At 24.7% G+C, this 17,274-nt stretch overlaps 1 protein-coding gene across 3 annotated transcripts in view; it reads left to right on the top strand.

Annotated features, from left to right (window-relative positions):
- LOC122849991 (A disintegrin and metalloproteinase with thrombospondin motifs 9-like) overlaps window positions 1-16,963 on the top strand; it is a 49,274-nt gene extending 32,311 nt beyond the window's left edge. Inside the window, exons 6-28 of one of the 3 annotated variants that reach the window (XM_044148941.1) lie at window positions 2,458-2,677; window positions 3,938-4,130; window positions 6,591-6,805; window positions 7,068-7,220; window positions 7,448-7,597; window positions 8,461-8,621; window positions 9,098-9,428; window positions 9,503-9,591; window positions 9,664-10,011; window positions 10,087-10,253; window positions 10,332-10,585; window positions 10,656-11,022; window positions 11,114-11,275; window positions 11,413-11,553; window positions 11,628-11,759; window positions 12,187-12,357; window positions 12,434-12,646; window positions 12,730-12,915; window positions 14,560-14,748; window positions 14,993-15,312; window positions 15,387-15,523; window positions 15,699-15,892; window positions 15,985-16,963. In XM_044148941.1, the coding sequence (XP_044004876.1) occupies window positions 2,458-2,677; window positions 3,938-4,130; window positions 6,591-6,805; window positions 7,068-7,220; window positions 7,448-7,597; window positions 8,461-8,621; window positions 9,098-9,428; window positions 9,503-9,591; window positions 9,664-10,011; window positions 10,087-10,253; window positions 10,332-10,585; window positions 10,656-11,022; window positions 11,114-11,275; window positions 11,413-11,553; window positions 11,628-11,759; window positions 12,187-12,357; window positions 12,434-12,646; window positions 12,730-12,915; window positions 14,560-14,748; window positions 14,993-15,312; window positions 15,387-15,523; window positions 15,699-15,892; window positions 15,985-16,074 (4,583 nt within the window). In that variant the 3' untranslated portion in view covers window positions 16,075-16,963. Of the gene's footprint in view, window positions 1-2,457; window positions 2,678-3,937; window positions 4,131-6,590; window positions 6,806-7,067; window positions 7,221-7,447; window positions 7,598-8,460; window positions 8,622-9,097; window positions 9,429-9,502; window positions 9,592-9,663; window positions 10,012-10,086; window positions 10,254-10,331; window positions 10,586-10,655; window positions 11,023-11,113; window positions 11,276-11,412; window positions 11,554-11,627; window positions 11,760-12,186; window positions 12,358-12,433; window positions 12,647-12,729; window positions 12,916-13,198; window positions 13,341-13,535; window positions 13,923-14,559; window positions 14,749-14,992; window positions 15,313-15,386; window positions 15,524-15,698; window positions 15,893-15,984 lie in introns of those variants that run through there. The other 2 variants (XM_044148943.1, XM_044148942.1) reach the window with 2 other exon arrangements.
- The last annotated feature ends 311 nt before the right edge of the window (window positions 16,964-17,274 follow it).

Here is a 17,274-nt window from a genome sequence, read left to right as displayed (position 1 = left end):
TAATTTTATATCTGTACAAAAATCAAACAAGATTAATAATTTTATATTGAATCATTAATCAAACAAATCATTCAAACTTCTACCACACAAAACTAGCAAATAATAATAAAATATAAAAACAACATAGACAAAGGAGGTGAATATGATTACAATCGTTTTTATTATTTATCTTTTTGACTCATGGGAATTAGTTGCTCTAAACATAATAGTTCATGTGGGTGTATGTAAAAGACATTAATGAAATATTTATTTATTCATTTAATGATTCAAATATAATAATTATAAATTTATAAACAAAAAGAAAAAAATATGAAAAAACTCATTACACAAGAAGGAAAAAATAAATTGTTAAAAATGAAAATGTAGAAAAATCGAGAAAAATAAAATGATGATATATAGATTAGTGAAAGTACATAGATCTTGCTGATGCAACTGGAACCGAGCCAGTGGGTAGATAAATATATATATAAGCGTACGTACATATGTATTTATAGTTGTGAATCTTGTCTCTGGTCATGTCAGAAAGTATATAATCCCTTACTAAGTTGACTTTTTTATTTTTATTTTTATCATTTTTCCACCTCTGTTCAGAAGTGAGTGTTGTTTTGCACGCAACCAAGCACGTTGTTACACCAGGAAATCTTGTCTACCATCCCAGATTAATATACCACCCACATTTTTTTTTACTATATAAACCCCATTAAATGTTTGCTTTTAATTTTACCGTGCATGAAATATTAATCATAATTTTTTTCTTCTATTTTTCATTATCATTTTGAGGTAAAAAAAATGTTTGGGTTATAATTAAAATTATTTTTATACATGAGTTTTATTTTTTAATAATTCATGAATAATTTTGGGTGGCTTTTATACATTACAGAATTAATAAATTAAATTTTAAAAATTATTTTACTAATTATTTATAAGCTTGAAAAATATTTTATTTATCGAAATAAATTTTCAAAGTTTATTTTAATCGTTATGGGATAGATTTTTAAATTTATTAACTATTAAATTTTTTTTTCATTCAGTATTGTTACATTCTTTTGATAAATTTTTTTATAAACCATAAAAAAATATTTTATTTAGAAATAAATAAAACTTGAAATTAAAAATTTTTAGTTTAATTAAAATTATATTTTTTTTCTGTCAAATTTACATGGTTTTTATTTTTTAATATTTCAAAAATAATTTGGTTGACTTTTATTTATCATAGGGTCAATAAATTTGTCATGAAAAAAAAAAACAATTTCTCAGCATATAAATTATAATGTTTTTTTTTTTAATTGAAATTTTTTATTCTATTAAATTTTTATAATCGTATTTAATCGTTTGTAATAGTTAAAATTTAAATGAAAAAGCCACACCCAGAGTATATTACTCTCCGCCTACAATTTTTTGTTTTTTTAAATTCTCAAGATTACAGTGTAATATTAGTCTCATCCGCTAGATTCTCTGGGATTTATCAAGTTGAATATTCCCTTTTTTTTTTTAATTTTTTTGCACTATAAAAACATCATGAAATATGCCCGAGTCAATTCACTTGGGAGTTTTGTGGTAAATACATAGCTGATTAAAAGAGAAGACGTAGCAAATAAATATATTATAAACATAAATGAAAAGCTCGAAGATTTAGAAGTAGAGATTGTATTCTCAAGTATTATTTTCATGCCAACTAAAAATCTCAACATAAAACAATGCAGTTTTGATATACGTGTATCATATAGATATATGTGAAATATTGTACATACACTCGGACATAATTGTGTAATTTAAGTAGGGAGGATAATAAAGCTATCATTACGATTTCATCAAGGTGCAGTTGTTCGTCCATCAGCAACATGACCTACCGCAACGACCACTATTTCATTCAATCGAAATAAAAATATAAATAATAAACCTTTTTTTTTCTAATCTCAAACAGTAATCAATTTTATTTTTTTATATGTATTATCAACTGTTGTTTATAACATTGTGACAATCATTTTATTTCATCACAAAATGTTGATAAATATTTAAATATCATAAAACAACGACACAAACATACAAATGTTTATCAAGATTTAAAAAAAAAAAACAAGAATATAAATTATATTCAAAAAAAAAACTATTAATGTTTACACGACAAATATTATTATTATTATCATCTTAAACAATTGTTGTTATTTAATAATAATAATTTCCTATGAATATATATTTTTTTTTATACTAAGCAATTATTATTATTTTTTTTTGTTTTAATACTTTTGAGCTAGATGATATATTTAGAAGATGACTTTTAATTTTATTCATGCTTTAAATAATTATGTCATCATTGTTGAAAGAAAATAATTTTATTTAAATCATAAGATTATCATATGAATTTGTTGATAAATATTATAATATTTTTTACATGATAAAAATTGATTGTTAAAAATTACAATTAGATCAAATAAATTATTGTTGTTTAAATTACAGATTACGATACTGTTGAAGAAGAAGCACCATCACCATTAATTGATGATACATCAGCTGCTCATATTTATGTTGGTGATCATAAAAGAGAACGTCGATCATTAACTGAAAAAGCATATATCGATGATTCAATTGAAGATGACACAGTACCAGTCTTGGGAGAATTTTTACGTGATGATGATCAAACATATTATCCAGATCACAGTTCATGGAATGACAGAAGGCATATTAATTTTTAACTTTATTAATTTATGGTCATTGAATTATGGAGCTTACTTTTTATGAGTCAAATTATTAAATGATATTTTTAAAAATAAATGTTAGCTGGGTTTTTTTTTTATTCTTTTTTTTTTTGTTAATTACTTGATTAGTTTTATCAAACAGTCATGAAAATAATTAAATATTTATTTTAATAGTTTAAATAGCCTGGTTTAAATACAACAAATTTATTTCAATTTATCTGACAAACTTGCACAATAGTTTTTAAAAAAGTCATAAAATAATTTGTCAAGTAAAATAATATATTTGTGTTTCGTCATTTGCTAGATTTATCAACTTGACTGTTGAGTTGTTTAATGCTCTATTATATAACTTAAATATTTCATATTATTTTTTGTCTTATGTTTGAGGGAATAAATGAAAGGATAACATAATTTTTGACAATGGTGATTTATGAAAGGGCTCATTGAAGCGTGTTAGTAGCGTACTGCATCATATTATATTCATAATTTATTATGAAAGAAATGTGGTTTGGGAAAGCCTGCTTTTAACAGTGTGGCGCCAAAAAAAAAAAAAAAAATAGTATCTGGTCTTGTCTGAAATCATGTGGATTCACATATATGCCATTTTTTCTTTTTGTTTTTTTGAGCTTAATTTTTTACTGTTGAATAAACCACACCCAATTTATGGAAGTTGCGATGACATTTTGTGATATTGTCATGTGGATTTATTCATTAGCCACCCAGAATATATAATAAACTAAAAAAAAATATATTATGTAATTATTTTTTATTATTAAATAATAAAAGAAAATGTATATATATTTTTTTTTTTATTATTTAACTAGTGTATTTTATGAAACGGACAATTATATTTTTCATAATTAAAAATATATGAATTTGTTTTTTTTTTTTTTTTGTTTTCAAGATATATTTTCAAATAATAATGTTGTAGATTTTTTAAAATGATTATTTTATTTATTCATCTATTTATTTATTTAAACCGGATTTTAAGAAAAAATTTATATTTTATTTTATCAATGTAACTCGATCATCCTTTTCATGACTCGTTTTATTTTTTTTTTTTTTATTTTTAACGCATCTAGTCACAATTTATATAAACATTAAAAGAAAAAATGAAAAATTTTAATTAGATACATTGGTTGTTTAACTGTCCAGATGTAAATTCCAATGAATATTTATTTGTTTTTTATAATATTAATTTTGTATTTTAAATATTAAAATATTTGATGTTTTTTTTCTAGATATGAAAGAAAAATGATTAAAGAAATTATTGATAAGGATGATGGAATGACATCTGATGAACTGTCAAGTTGGCGACTGAGACGTGCTTTACCACGAGAATATTTTATTGAGATCACGGTTGTTGCTGATGCTAAAATGATGGAGTATCATGGTGATGGCCTTATTGGATACATACTTGTCCTCATGAGTACGGTAAATAAACTTGACTAGATATTTCAATTATCTATATTAATAAATACCATTTACTTTTTTACTCAAAGATATTTATATAGTTATAAATTATTTATTTTATTTATTTCTTTATCATCATGTACAACGTTCACAAGATGAAATGATAATTAACTCTATTCGTATTTCTCCACGCATGATTCGTTTTGCCAACTACTTTGCATGTTTTAACGATTAGCAAATCAACATGATACTTGTTGAAATAATAAAAAAATCAATAATAGAATAATTGAAAAATTACAAATAAATAAATAGTAGCTAGTTTAGGAGAGAAGTCAGTGTAACTTCCTCAGATTTATCAATAAACTCTATCCGCATTAATTTAAAAAATTTATTTATATATTCTTAACTATGCGAAACTTAACTATCTAAACACAATAACACTTCTATTTTTGGGCATATAAATTTATTTATTTATCAACAATTTATATTGAAAATTCCATTAACCTAATTATCCATAAAAAAATATATATATTTTATTTTCAATTATTTTGAAAAACGTGTTGAGAATATTATATGATGATTTTATCATGAGTCAATTTTTCCCTAGGCTATAATTTTTCATGGTCAGTTTTAATAAAAAAAAAAATAATTTTCAAAATATAAATATTACATAAAAATGCATATGTAAGTTGAATATATTTTTTTTTAATTTTATTATCAATTACAAGTTCAATGCACTCTGTGCAAAATCAATGTAAATGATTTTTATTTTTTTACATATTTTAAAATCAGTTATATAATCAAAATATTAGCCTTGAGTAGCCTTGAGATTATCATCATAAAGATTACATACCATGCAAAATTCATTTCATTCACTTTCACAATTTTTTTTTTATTTTAATAAAAATTTTATTAATTTATTTATATTGCCCTTTATAATAATTTACACTTTTATTTAAAAATGTATTCTTACATGTCACAATTACTCAATCAAAATATTTATTGAGGAAAAAATTATTTCATCGAAAATGTCACTCATTAAATGTTTTGAACTTTTTACATTGTCATTTTGTTGTGTATAAATATTTCATAAAGCTCTCTATGAATATTCTTTTCCATAATTATCATCATCATCATCACCATACCACCTTTTATTGTTTATATCTTTATGCAAATTTAATTTTAATTATTACAGTATAAATATGTTTTTTTATTAATGAATAATTTGAACTTTAGAATGGTATTGTTGTATTTTATTTTCTTGTTTTATACATCTGTCGATAAATGTCATTTAAAACTTGTGTATATATTATATTTTCATTCATGTGAATAACCCATTTAACCATACGTGGATCTGACACGGTGGGCTTGCCTCATATATATTGCAAATGTTGAGTAAAATATAAGATGACTTGTTGTCACATAAAAATAAAAAATATGTCATTTTTATATCGATGATTTCTCTTTTGATATAGCTGACATATATCAAGTTAAAATGATTGATTAATTTTAATGTTTATCAAGCTAAAATAATACACAAAAAATAACGTTGTTTGATTATTTGAATTATTGTTTTTTTTTTGTATTTAATGTTATGGATTGTAATGATAGTGATGAGGATGATGGACAAAATAATTTGACAGACTTGGTTGATAATGAAAATAGTTGTTCAATTTTGAAATCGATAGCACGAGACCTTACAACTTAACGCCTCATTGTAACTGGATTATAATTGGCAAGTTTGTTGTGTTACCAGTTGCCAAGTGCTGCAACCGGTGGTTAAGGTGGAGTCATGATCGTCTGCACGTGCCCCAGAGGCTCAAGTGCCAACTGAATTTTCAATACATATATATACACATTCACTATATAAACACGCAAATACTTTGCTATGCATCAAGACAAACGGGATATCAATGAGTCAAGAATAAAGATACAAAATAAACCACCAAGTTGCAAGAAAAAGAAAAAAATAAAAATAAATATATTCACGAAAAAATAATACAAAAATTTAAATCCTTTGGACATGATAAACCTCAAATGACTAACGAAATACGAATTTATTTATTGAAAATCGTTTCCAAGAATTTTAAATTTTACTTTGAGAAAAAAAAATAAAAATTAAACATATACCACCTGACCGAGATATAAAAAATATTCCAGTGAGATCGTTATTTATTTTTTTTTTTTATTTTTTTTTCGATCCACAATACCGCATGATTGAATGTGATTTTGTTTTTTTTTTTTTTTTTTAAATTTTTTACTGATGGCGATACAACTCTTAATATCTGCAATAAAAAAACTTACATGCAAATATTATAAAAAAAAAAATTTAATATCTTGTAACTTAAATCGTATAATCTTTTCATGGAAATTTACGTGGGAAGTTTTTTTTTTTTTTTTTTTTGTATATAGATAATAAATAAATAATTATTCATGGTGCTTTTTTTTTACTTGATTTATATATTTAAAAATTATTTTTAGGTATCAAGAATATATAAAGATCCATCAATTGGTAATCCGATAAGTATTGCTGTGACAAGAATAGTGCCAACAGATGAAATATTTGGTACAAAACATGAAAATAGTGATGGAATGTCAGCATCAGAAATGTTGAAACAATTTTGTATCTGGCAAAAACGCCATAATCCTGATGAGCCATCATCAGATCATCATGATGCAGCTCTACTTTTAACCAGGTCAGTGTGAATGAAAAAATTTAAAATAAATTAAAATCTACTGTTATAATGATTTCACATTTTTATTTATTTCTACAAGTGTGGTTTGAATCTATCACTACTGAGAGTCAGTCGAATGTCTTCTTGGATATTTATTTATATTTATTTCCTGTTCACCTGATTGTACATTGTAAAAATCATCAAATTATTTCTCCAGGAAAATTTTATAAATAATTAATGTTTATATTCTTTATGTAAAATATAATGTTTAATTATTTTATAGGGAAAATTTGTGTCACAATCCAGGACAAGATAAATGTGACACACTTGGTCTTGCTGAGCTTGGTAGAATGTGTTCACCAGGTTCTTCATGTGCCATAGTACAGGACAATGGTCTTGCTTCGGCCTTCACAATTGCCCACGAGATTGGACATGTGTAAGTAGTAGCAGCTCGATTGCATTAAATGACTTGGCAAATTTCACCCACAACTTTCAACACAATTATTATTATCTTCTGCTTAATCATTAATTTTTATTTCAATAATATATCTTTAAATATTGTTTATTTGTTTATTTATTTATTTATTTATTTTTATAATCCTTGACATTTATAATGTGATTTAATAGTTAAAATATAAAATGTGAATTTATTTATTTCAACAGATTGAATATGCCACATGATGATGATTCAAAATGCGTTAAATTCCAAAATCTTTCTGGAGTTCTTAATGTGATGTCACGAATGTTGGATGCCAATACTTTTCCTTGGGAATGGTCCAAGTGTTCGCGCCATCATGTCACGGAATTTCTTGAGTAAGTCAATTTTATTCTTAAAATTCTGTTTAATTCTTTTCTTCTTTTTTTCTCATTATTTTTCATCTCTTCTTTATTCGTATATTTTAATTTTTTTTTTTCTATTTTTTTTTATATGCATTTATATTTATTCAGCAAGACAGTGACTCTAACTTTTCTAAATATAGAATCACCAGATTCACCAGACAAAGCTTCCGGGATTTATTTATTTTTTCTTTTATATTTTATTGATGAATGAATAGAGTTTGCAAAGACAAATATGATCTAAAACAGCAAAATAAAATACTATTTTAAATTATTATAATAAAATAGTACAACAATCTTGCCGGATACAATATCTTGTTCGACTACTTGAGAAACCTTGGAAGATCAGTGCTCACGAAGTAAGAAACCTCGAACGCATTTGTTTTTTAAATAAATTTTATTTATTGTTTTATTTTTCATTATACATTTTTTTTTATTTATTTAATTTTTAAAGTTTATTTATTTATTTATTTTTTTGTCAGTATATATATATATACACACGGGTGTAAAAAAGTTCTTGGTTGCCGCTTAGGAATCCGGTTTCACGAGTCAGAGAACAGTGGCTCGTGCGCGCCGCACACAAACTACATTTTATTTTATTTTATTCTTTCAACTCTTCTGTCTCTTTTGTCCAGTTTTGTTGGTTTAAACCAGGTCCAGATCATTCCACTCTCTTTGTACTTATATGTATATAAAAAATAATAATAATAAAAATTTAATAACAAAAGTTAAAAGTATTACATTTATTATTTCTTTAAAAACTTTTCTACTAACTTAGTGTAGTTATTTGTGTTTAAATTTAATGTGTATATTTTAATGATTATAATTTATAATTACAGAGCCGGATATGGAAATTGTTTACTTGATCAACCAAGCAACAGAATTAAATCAAGCTTTGGAAGATTACCAGGTGAAGATTATTCAGAAGATCAACAGTGTGAACTTGTAAATGGTCCAGGTTCTCAAATATGTCCACAAAAAGAAATAGTAGGAAAAGATCGTAAGTCACATATTTAATAAATAATAATTTAATAATTAATGATTGAATTTTAACTTGCTCCTTTTTTTTATATATTATGTAAAATCATTGTTGAATATTCAAGCATCAATTTGATACAAACATGCATTTGAACTTAGTCTGTAAATGAGCAAAAATTAATAATATATTATACAAATCGATAAATGCAAATATAATTTTATCAATCTCATTTGAAATTCAATCATTAATTAATTGATGTTAAAATTAAAAAAAACATATTTGATAGTTTTAAGAATATAGTAGTAGTTGATTCAATTTTTTCAAAGCACGAAATATTGTTTATAAATTTTAAATATTGATTGTTTATTTGTTTTTTTTTTTTTTTTACTTTGAAATAATATTTTTTATCGTGCTTTGTTTGTAATTGAATAAACGAAAATATTTAGTTATTAAGAAATAAGGTAAACTTAGCCCGTGGTTGATTACCGGCCAGGCAGTGTGCAAGAGACTTTGGTGCATCGTGCCACCCAGGAATGAATGCCATACACAGCATATGCCATGGGCTGATGGTACACCATGTTCAAATGGAAAATGGTGTAATCGTGGTGAATGTGTATCACGTAAAAATTTACAACCAATTGATGGACAATGGGGTAAATGGGGACGTTATGGTGATTGTTCAAGAACATGTGGTGGTGGTATTAAAAAAAAATATCGTGAATGTGATAATCCATCACCTAAAAATGGTGGTAATTATTGTATTGGTGATAGAGTTAAATATCGTAGCTGTGCAACAAATGAATGTCCACATGGATCACCAGATTTTCGGTAATATATTTTATATATTTTATTATCTCTCATATCATTTTTGTATTAAAATTATTGTCTGCATTTTTTTCAAGGCAAGAACAGTGTTCACAATTCAACAATAATAATTTAAAAATTCAGGGTTTAGCAAGGGATGTTAAATGGATTGCAAAATACATGAAAAGTAAGTTGTAATAAATATAATGAAATAAAAAATTTATTTATCATATTAAAATAATTAATTTCAATTTTCAAGTACCTGAAGATCGTTGTAAGTTATATTGTCAAGTTAAAAGTAATCAATACTACATGTTACTTGAAAAAGTAATTGATGGTACACCATGTGGACTTGATACATTTCATATATGTGTTAATGGACAATGCAAACATGCTGGATGTGATCATACACTTAATTCAACAGCTGAATTAGATTCTTGTGGTGTTTGTCGTGGTGATAATTCTACTTGTCAAAGAATAACTGGTTCATATAATTCATCTGGAGTTTATGGATACAGAAGAATTACAAAAATACCAGCTGGAAGTAGTTTTATTGATATTAGACAACATGGCTGGAATGGAATGCATAATGACAGTAATTATTTAGGTAAATTTATCAACTCATTAATCAACTATTTATTTGTTTATCATTGTAAATGATAATTACGTAATTTAATTATAGCATTGAGACTTGGAGAATATGGACAATATATATTGAATGGAAATTACATGGTGATGTATAAAAAAGTTATTGTACTACCTGGTATTGTAATTGAATATAGTGGATCAAAAGGAGCTGTTGAAATATTAAATAGTTCAAGACCAATTGGTGTTGATTTAATTCTTGAAGTAATAAAATAAACTTTGATTCTTTAATTTATTTATTTTTATTTATTTTTTACAATTAATTCTTTTTTAAATAATTAGGTTTTATCAGTTGGTGATAATATTGTACCACCACAAATAACATACGAGTACACTGTGCCAAAAAAAATACTCGACAGTTATACTTGGATACTAAGTGATTGGTCAAGTTGTAGTCACATGTGCCAAGGTGTAATGCAAAGACGAGCTGAATGCCGAAGTACTGAACACAAAGATGTTGTTTCTGATGATTATTGTCAACATGAACAACGACCAGATGAACATACACGTTCTTGCAATACTGATTGTATATTAAAGTATGTAATTTATTATTTAAATATAAAACAATTGTATTATTATAATTCAACGAAACTATTTTATATTCAGATGGCATTTGGCAAGTAAAACAGAATGTTCAAATCATTGTGGATCTGGTATACAAACATCAACATTTCATTGTGGACAAATATCAAATAAAACATTTTGGAAATTACCACCACATGCATGTTCACATCTTGATAGACCAAAAGAAACTGAACCATGTATTGGACCATGTGATAATGCACACTGGTCATACAATGATTGGGATACTTGTAGTGTAACATGTGGTGGTGGTATACAGACAAGAACAGCTAAATGTATTGATTCAAATAATAGAGTTGTTTCTGATAATAATTGTAAAACACCAAGTATTCTTAAAAGGCTTTGTGGTCAAGATGCCTGTCCAAAATGGGCTTTTGATAATTGGTCACCAGTAAGTTGTACATTTATTATTAAAATTAATTTACTATTAAAAGATAGCTATGTAAAATATCTATAAATTAATTGGTAATTCGTTATTCCAGTGTTCAGTTAGTTGTGGAATTGGTAAACGTGTAAGACCATACTGGTGTCAAGTGGATAATCAAGTTGTCAATACAGCTTATTGTAGTAGTCCAATATCAAATGTTGCTGAACCTTGTAATGCAGGTCCATGTCATCGATGGTCCACTGGAGAATGGAGCTCTGTTAGTATTTTTATTTATAAAAAATAATATTTATCTCATTACTTTCTTTTGTTGTTTTTTTTTTTTATTTGTCACAGACAGCTAAATGTCTATGACCCAGATTAATGTATAAATTAAAACGACAATATTATTTCTAGTGTTCAGTCACTTGTGGAGAGGGAACTCGTCGTAGAAAAGTTGCTTGTTTAAATGCAGACGGTACAATTGGTGATGCTTGTGCTGCTTCTGAAATTCCAGACGACATCGAGACTTGTGCTCTAGATCCTTGTCCTACTGTTGTAAGTTTTATAAATAATTAATAAATTACTATTAATGTCACGATATATTTATTTATTTTTTGCTTTGATCAAAGGCAAGTCTACCACCAGTGATCTATTCATCTGGACCACCTCATGATGAACAGTCAGAGCATGAAAATGAAGTTGATAATAATGCAATTACATTTCAGTCTGGTTATGATTGGCGAATTGGAAGTTTTAGTGAGGTAAAAATTTATTATGTATTTATGAAATATTTATAAGTAATAAATATACATAATTTATGAATTATTTCATTCTCTTTTTTACCCGTCAATTTCATATGCTATTAAAATTTTATTTAGCATGTTGTTAATATTTGCTTACTCAGGCAAAGCTCTAAAATTTCACTGTAAAAGCATTTAATAATTCACAGTCAAATCCAACCATAGTAGAGTTTTAAAATAATGAAAAGAAAAAAAGAAAAGAAAAGACCTTTACATTAAATATTAGTAATGCTCAAATCGATTATTTGGGAAACGAAAAATTATTAATTCATTCAATGTTCTTTTTATACAAGTAGAGAATTTCATTTTAAAAATTAAATATAAATTATCATTATTTTATGTTATTTATAAATTTTAATTTTAAATAATTTTTAAAATTTAATTTTAGTGCTCGAAATCATGTAGTGGTGGATATAAAAAAAGAGTTGTACAGTGTACAGAAAAAGAGACTCATATTGGAGTACGTGATGATTATTGTGATGCTCATCGACGTCCAGCAAGTACCTTATCATGTAATCGACATGCTTGTCCAGTATGGAATACTGGTGAATGGAGTCAGGTTAGTTTAATTAATTAATTTAATTAATTTAATTTATTTATTAATAATAATTGTATTAATTTTTTTATATCAATAGTGTAATGTTGAATGTGGTGAAGGCTTTCAATATCGTCAAGTACGTTGTCAAAGACCAGATGGTGAAGTTTTATCAAATTCAGATTGTGCTAATATTGAAAAACCAAAACATGCAAAAAAATGTCGTAAAGTTGCTTGTACAAATTCAAAACCAATTCGTACTGATGAAAAAAAATATTTATCACGTAAATGGAGAATATCAAATTGGACTCCTGTATGTATTTATAATAATTAAATATTTTTTTTGCTTTTTTAATTAGCATTTATTAAAATTGCTTGTATTTAAATAATTTTTAGTGCTCAAAATCATGTGGTGGTGGAATAAAAACACGAAAAATTGAGTGTATGATGAGATTAGGAAGCAATGATGAGCTAGTTGATGATGTTGAATGTCTGAGAGCTGGATTAACAAGACCAAAATCACAACGTCCATGTCAACGAGTACTTTGTGATTATTCCTGGCAGGAAAGCAGTTGGTCCGAGGTATCATTAAATGACATTTTTTCTTTACTAACAAACTTATAAATATACAAAAAAATTATGAAAAACTACTGGCTGGTAAATTACATTTAAATTACCTTTTTAAAAATTTATTTTCCTAACAGTAAAATACATTAATCTTTTATTAAAAATATAAAGCTATCATTACTATTGAAACAATTAATATATCCAGCCAGAGAGTTATTCAATCATGATCAAATTGATCAAGAAAATAGTACGTAATTAATATAAATATTTATTTTCCCTCCAAATATATATAAAAAAGAATAAAAAAATGGAACATGGCTTTCGTTGATTCCTGGTACAACAAAAATAAAAAAAAACGCTTCTGGGTGGAATAAAATTTTCGTAATAGATATTCGATTTGTCTCGCATGATATTATCATCAAATAATATTTTTTTTTTAATTTATTCAAATTAAATATAAATTATATATGTTTATGCTCGTTAAATAAGCATTTTTATTTATTTACTTTTTTTTTTTTGAATTATTTTTTAGTCTTAAATAATGTTGAATAGAAAAAAAAAAAAATTTTTTTTTGAAAGAAGCTTAATTTAATATTATTCAAAAATTTTTTCTTTTTGTTTTTTTCTGTTTTCAGTATCACAAATTGTACACGTAGATGCCCAGTTTTAAATATCCCATCCTAGCATATTGCCATATCGCGTGTTTAATTTTTTTTTAAAATTTTTTCTGCTTAGCATAGTTTTTTTTGTTTCTTTATTTGTTTTTTTTTTTTTTATTAATTTTTTTGTTCAATAGCTCTGTTATTTTGTGTACTTAGTTTCGTGGGGTCGTTGGTATAATGGCATCATTATTTTATTTTTATATTTTTTTAAATAAATTTTTAAATATATTATCGATGGCATCTGTCAATGGTTATGCAAAAAAATCATCTACACACACACACATACACACACAAATATAAACGGTATTTAGTTGTCCAATTAAATTTATATCAAATTAAAAACAGAGCATCTAATATTCTTATTTTTTTTCTTACTTAACAACAAATCTTTATTACCTAATTACATTTATTTTAATTATTAAAATTCACTTATATTTGTATTTATTAAATTATCATAATTAAATGCACGAAATAATTTTTAAAAAATTAATAACGTTAACTTGAAAATCGTAATTTTATATTACATTGTACGATTTTAAATATAACAAATAATTATTTTAATATTTAAAAATAGAAATAATATAAAAAAATTTTAGAATTAATTTTTCTAAATGTTTAAAATATTATTGGTATTTAGAAAAATTATTATTTAAACAATATCTTTATTTTTTTTTTCTTTTTAATAATCATGTACTTGTAGAGACATTTATGGAATATTTATTATTATTTTTTTTGAAGCATGAGCATGAAAACGTATTGACCGATGAAAAAGCAATTAATAAAAATCCTCAGACAGAAAAAATAAAAAATCAGAGTTCTGTTTGAGTTTAATGTATATATATTTTTTTTTTTTTATATATTTTCAATTCTATTTTTGTCGTTTATTTCAATCAATGTATTAATTTATCGTAAACCCTCATATTTTATTTTATTATTTTTTATTTTATTGTTTTTCTGTTTTTTTTTTTTTTTTCTTTTTTTGTTTTGTTTTAAAAAGTGCTCAGTAGATTGTGGTGAGGGAATACAACGACGTACAATTACTTGTCATCGTGTAAATCGTTTTGGCTGGATTGATCCAACTCCAACTGATGGTTGTTCAATTATTGAAAAACCAGAAAACGAACAGTCATGTAAACTTCGAGAATGCAATGACAAGTACTATTGGACTGCTGGAACATGGCGAAAGGTAATAAATAATTTGAATTTTTTTTTATATCCTAAATAAAAAATAAACGAAATTTTCCAATCCACTAAGTATTAAAAAATTTCTGTTGTTCTCAAATTTATCACAATAACATTAAGGACCCATTTTAAAAATTAATTGTTTCACAGAAATAGATTTCTAACGACCTCCTTTTTCATCCCTCGTTTTATTCCAATTATTATTATTTAAAAACAATCGTTAAATTTAATATAAAATATATTTACAGTGTAGTCATCAGTGTGGTCGTAAAGGCAGACAAATACGACGTCTATTTTGTCATGACAGAAAGGGTAAAAAAGTTGCAAGATCTAATTGTCCAGTGACATTAAAACCACAAAGAAAACGTAAATGTAATCAAAGACGTTGTAGACCATTGACATGTTTAGAGGCAAAAAAACGTAACAGTAAAGATGGAGAGTATACATTACTTATTGGTGGAAGAAATATGTCAATATATTGTCATAATATGATGACCAATGAACCAAAAGAATATCTAACACTTCCAGCTGGTGATCGTGAAAATTATGCTGAAATATATAACAAAAGGTATTTATTAAATTTAAATATAACAACTATTTTATTTACAGTTTTTTTAATTAAATTATTTCTTGTTAATTTAGATTGCTCAACCCTCATTCATGTCCACATGATGGTCAACGAAATGACAGTTGCAATTGTGTTTCTGAACATGGTGCAATATCAGGTAGAACCATGTACAAGCGTGTACGAATTGACGTTGAAAAGTTAATTATTCTAGGTAAATTATTATGCTTGATAAATAAATTTTATTTTTACTAAATAAATTGATTATTTTATTTTTTTTTTTAATTTAAATATGTTTGTAATAATTAAAATTATCTGTACAATATTCTAAATACAATGTATATAATTTTAACATTATTTATTTGTAAAACATGTTAATATTTTTACAGCAAATGATTATACATTTTCGAGGACAGACGGGGCAAAACGTGTTGAATATGGTAAAGCTGGTGATTGTTATAGTTCGGCAGATTGTCCACAAGGAAGATTTAGCATTAATTTAGGTGGTACATATCTAAAATTATCATCAAAAGTTAATTGGATACCACAAAAATCAAGAGCACATCTTGCCATTGATAGAATTGTAAGTAGAAAAAATAATATAATTATTTTATGCTATACCAATTTATGATAAACAATAGATAATAATTTAAATTTGTCTTTATTTTTATACAGAATGATCAACGGATACTTGGTAGGTGTGGTGGATATTGTGGTTTTTGTACACCAAATATGGATTTAAAATTAAATGTACTGCCGTCTTAGCTACAATTTTTTTTAGTTTAAAAAAAAAACAAACAAACAACCTTGAATTAATTAAACAAAATTCTGGACTGATGTTGATTTGAGTTACTTTTATTACTCATGATAATTCAATGCAAAATCGTGATGCCATTGATCAGTTTAAAAACAAAAAAAAAAGTACTCTCAACTGTTGTCGTTTTTAGTATTAATAACTTATTAATTTAGATCGTAATTTTTATTTTATAATTATCTTTACAATTGACTTTTATTATTGACATGAATTTTTATTATTTAAAATAAAAAGAACAAACAAAAAGAAACTTAAATAGATTAAATATTAGTTATACAATTTTGTCATTAAATGACCATGAAAAACTGCTCTCTTTATCTCTTTTAAAAATTTAAATTTTTTATTTATCTTTTTACAATATATACAGTAGATTAAATTTAACTTGCAATTATAATTTCACTGCCATAATTAAAAGTGCAAATTAAAAAGAAAAAAAAATATATATATAGATATTTTAACAATTTTTAAATGAAATCAAAATACTGTGAAGCTAATTATAGTTAATTTTTTAAATCATTTTTACATTTTATTAAAATAAAACAAGTATAAAAATATTTCAGTTATAAAATATTAGTTTAAGAGTATAATGGTATTAGTAGATAATTAATATATTTTGAATTAAATAAATAACTAAATATTTTAATTATAAAAAAAAAAAAAATATAATGATGCCATCTATTTTTGTTGATAACAGTTTTTGTTTACTTTTATTTTTTTTTTTATAGTTACGCGCAATATTTAATAATCGGTTTGTAATTAAAACGATAAATTTGCCTTGCTCGATGTTCGTCCACGTATTAAACTTAGATAATTTTTTTAAAAAACAATTGAAAACAAAAACAGCATATTTTTATAATGCATTGTTGTAATTATTATTATTTTTTTTTTCAAGTAAATTTTATAACTATGATACTTTTAAATTCATAACTTGAAAAAGAAAAATACTAATATTAATAATATTTTGTAGAAAAAAAATGAAAAAACAAAACCTGGCCTTTAATTATGTTCCTAAATTTTAACTCTCAAAATCTATCATGCAAGTCTGACTGAATTTTCCTTTATATATTCATTTTTTATACAAATTTTTTTGTATTAAAAAAATAGAAAATTATTTTTTCAAGTATACACAAACTTTTACAAAGAATTTGTCT

Source organism: Aphidius gifuensis, linkage group LG2, assembly GCF_014905175.1.
Source record: "Aphidius gifuensis isolate YNYX2018 linkage group LG2, ASM1490517v1, whole genome shotgun sequence".
NCBI lineage: Eukaryota > Metazoa > Arthropoda > Insecta > Hymenoptera > Braconidae > Aphidius > Aphidius gifuensis.
The sequence above is the reverse complement of the archived record's forward strand: the minus strand, read 5'-3'. Positions and strand labels throughout refer to the sequence as shown.